Source organism: Oratosquilla oratoria, chromosome 27 (assembly GCF_046742065.1).
Source record: "Oratosquilla oratoria isolate Oo_2021 chromosome 27, ASM4674206v1, whole genome shotgun sequence".
Taxonomy (NCBI): Eukaryota; Metazoa; Arthropoda; class Malacostraca; order Stomatopoda; family Squillidae; genus Oratosquilla; species Oratosquilla oratoria.
In genome coordinates, this window is record NC_134803.1 from 50,145,489 (window position 1) to 50,147,973 (window position 2,485).

The 2,485-nt window shown below is 43.7% G+C and overlaps 1 protein-coding gene across 1 annotated transcript in view; it reads right to left on the reverse strand.

Annotated features, from left to right (window-relative positions):
• Nucleotides 1-1,217, reverse strand: part of LOC143040041 (uncharacterized) — a 19,472-nt gene extending 18,255 nt beyond the window's left edge. Inside the window, exons 1-2 of the mRNA XM_076210624.1 lie at nucleotides 1,084-1,217; nucleotides 70-109 (exon numbers count right to left, since the gene is read on the reverse strand). Of these exons, the coding sequence (XP_076066739.1) occupies nucleotides 70-109; nucleotides 1,084-1,131 (88 nt within the window). The 5' untranslated portion in view covers nucleotides 1,132-1,217. The remainder of the gene's footprint in view (nucleotides 1-69; nucleotides 110-1,083) is intronic.
• Nucleotides 1,218-2,485: the final 1,268 nt, after the last annotated feature.

Genomic DNA, 2,485 nt, shown 5'->3' on the forward strand with positions numbered 1-2,485 from the left:
GAGCGTTTCAATTTTTTTTTTCCTTATTATCTAGGGTGATCGTTACAATTGTGACTCTCTGCTACTTACCTAGTGAGCTGTCACTGTCCCCATAGCTGCTCTCCGCCTGCTGAAAAGAAAAAAAAATCAAAATTAGATTCAACCTTCGTTGTGTTTTGGTGTCTTGTAAGGTATTCACAATCCAGCATTAGATCAGGTTGATTTATACATATTCATTATTCTACAAAGGCGCACATGATGCATGTGTGTCTGTGGACGATGTATGCATTTGTTACTCTGTGTCTTTTTTATGTTTGCAGTATATGAATCAGTCAGGTTTCAGAAATGAGAGTGAACGTTCAAAGCTCTGTACAAGTCAGAGGACCAGAGAAGTACAAAGGGAGGATTCAGAGTGGGTAGATGTTTGCTGGGAAAGCAAATATCCTCGTGAAACAGTCAGGTTTCAGAAATGAGAGTGAACGTTCAATACTCTGTACAAGTCAGTGGACCAGAGAAGTAGAAAGTGAAGATTCAGAGTGGGTAGACGTTTGCTGGGAAAGCAAATATCCTCGTGAAACTTTGCATGGGCACGTAAGCCAAAGTTGAGAGTGCTTCAAGGTGTTGTTGAGCCAGCGGCAATTTCGTATGGATTTGGAAGGAGGACCGTAGCGTAAGCAAGGCCGAATGGAGGAGGGTGAAATCGCTGGAAAGAGCATCGACGTTACCAGAACCTGTGTGTTTATGAGGCACTGTGGCAGGTGAGTTGACCTAAATGACAGATTTGACCAATACGTGTTCGAACAGGTTAATCGCGAGAAAAGCCTGAGTCAGATGTGTCGTGTGTCGTGGCTGTTACCAGGACTTGGCGAGAAGAGGAATCAAACTCGAGGAAGCAGAGCTGAAGATAGTCAAGGGGAATGAATCCCTGAAAAAACAGTTTCCGTTTGACACCCTGATGACGAGCTGGACAAGCACTAGGTTGACGATGCAGTAAAGAAAAAAGGTATTGTTGGCCTGGGTGAGCATGGTGATAGATCATGTTAACAGTGTCCGAAGTGGAGGAGTGAAAAAGGAAGAAGGCGGTCGTTGCGGCGCATGACTTACAGTTGCTATCACAACGAAGAGGCAAAGGAAGACCACAGCGATCTTCATGACTTCGACTGCGTCGATCACCGCCGGTTCTGATGACAAGAGAGGGCCGAGCTCGAGAGAAAGATCTGGTGAATGATCCTCCTTTGAAGCTGCTCCTCGCCGTTATGACAGTCCTGCAGCTGCGGCAGCTTTTATACAAGTGAAAATGACTGAGTCACCAGGCAGCAGCTCAGTTCGCTCCATTTCAACAGGTGTGGACTTCAGGTGTAAAAGGATACACGTATACAAAAATGAAAAAAAAAACGAAAAGTATAGACGACATCTAAACTCAACAAAGGACTCCAATGTTGCAGAGTCAAAAGTTAAAAGAAAATACAAAGAAAAAGGAAAAAGATAAGAGTCTGGGAGCGAAGCTTCCCCAAGTATGTAAGGAGAAAGAAGTTCTTGTAAAAGATTTAATGAGAAAGAAGAACAAGGATGCAATACTTTTAAAAGTTACTGAGCGTACGATGAGAACAAGGAGCGAAATTAAGAGCAATAAGAGAGTAAGGACATGAGAGAGAGTAGGAATTGAGGTAACGAGGAATAGTGAGGGGGGGCTATACTCCTGCTCTTGGACGGCTCCGAGGCCTGACTGTGAAGGGAGACTATCCACGTGGCAAGTACCTAGGCTTCACCTTCCCATGTCCACAGAACCTGGCGTTGTCACATGGAGGAGACTGGACACACAATAGGAAAGAAAACGTTGCCGAAAGAATAGATATGTAAAGTATGTAGATGTATGTACACAGACATGCTGAGACAGATTGAATAGTAGAGATTAGAGAAAACGAAGATAAATGTGGATCATATAGAAGAAACTATTCGGAAAGGTAAAAGTACTAAACACGCCGAGCACAAACTAGCTCTAGGGACTCATGAGATGATTTCTTTGACAGAAATTGAAATGTTATTAAATACGGAGGCCGAATAGTAAAAGAAAAGAAAATATTCAAAAGATTTGCTCATATGTAGACGTTAGTAGTTTAAGAGGAGTTGCAGATGGAGAAGCAACGTTCACTCTAAAAAGTATGCAACGAGAACAAGCACTTAAGAACGCTTGCATATCGATAGATCTTCCTGTAGAGGCAAGGAAAGAAGTTCATTGTAGAGAAGATCAGCTACAGAGCCCGTGTATAAGGCAAGCGTTCCTTAATCGTGGTGCAAAGCTTTAGTAATTCTACTTTACAGGAGAAGATGAGGAGCCTACACCAGGAGGCGCTGAGTAGCTGCAGGCGAATCCGCCGTCTTTGCCCCATGTGTTTGGACTGTTGGGGCAGGTAAAAGTCACTGCTGGGAATTGGAGAGGAATGCGGGTTTCGAACCCACAACTAAGCAAATGCGAGACCAGCATGCTTCCGATTATGCCACCAGA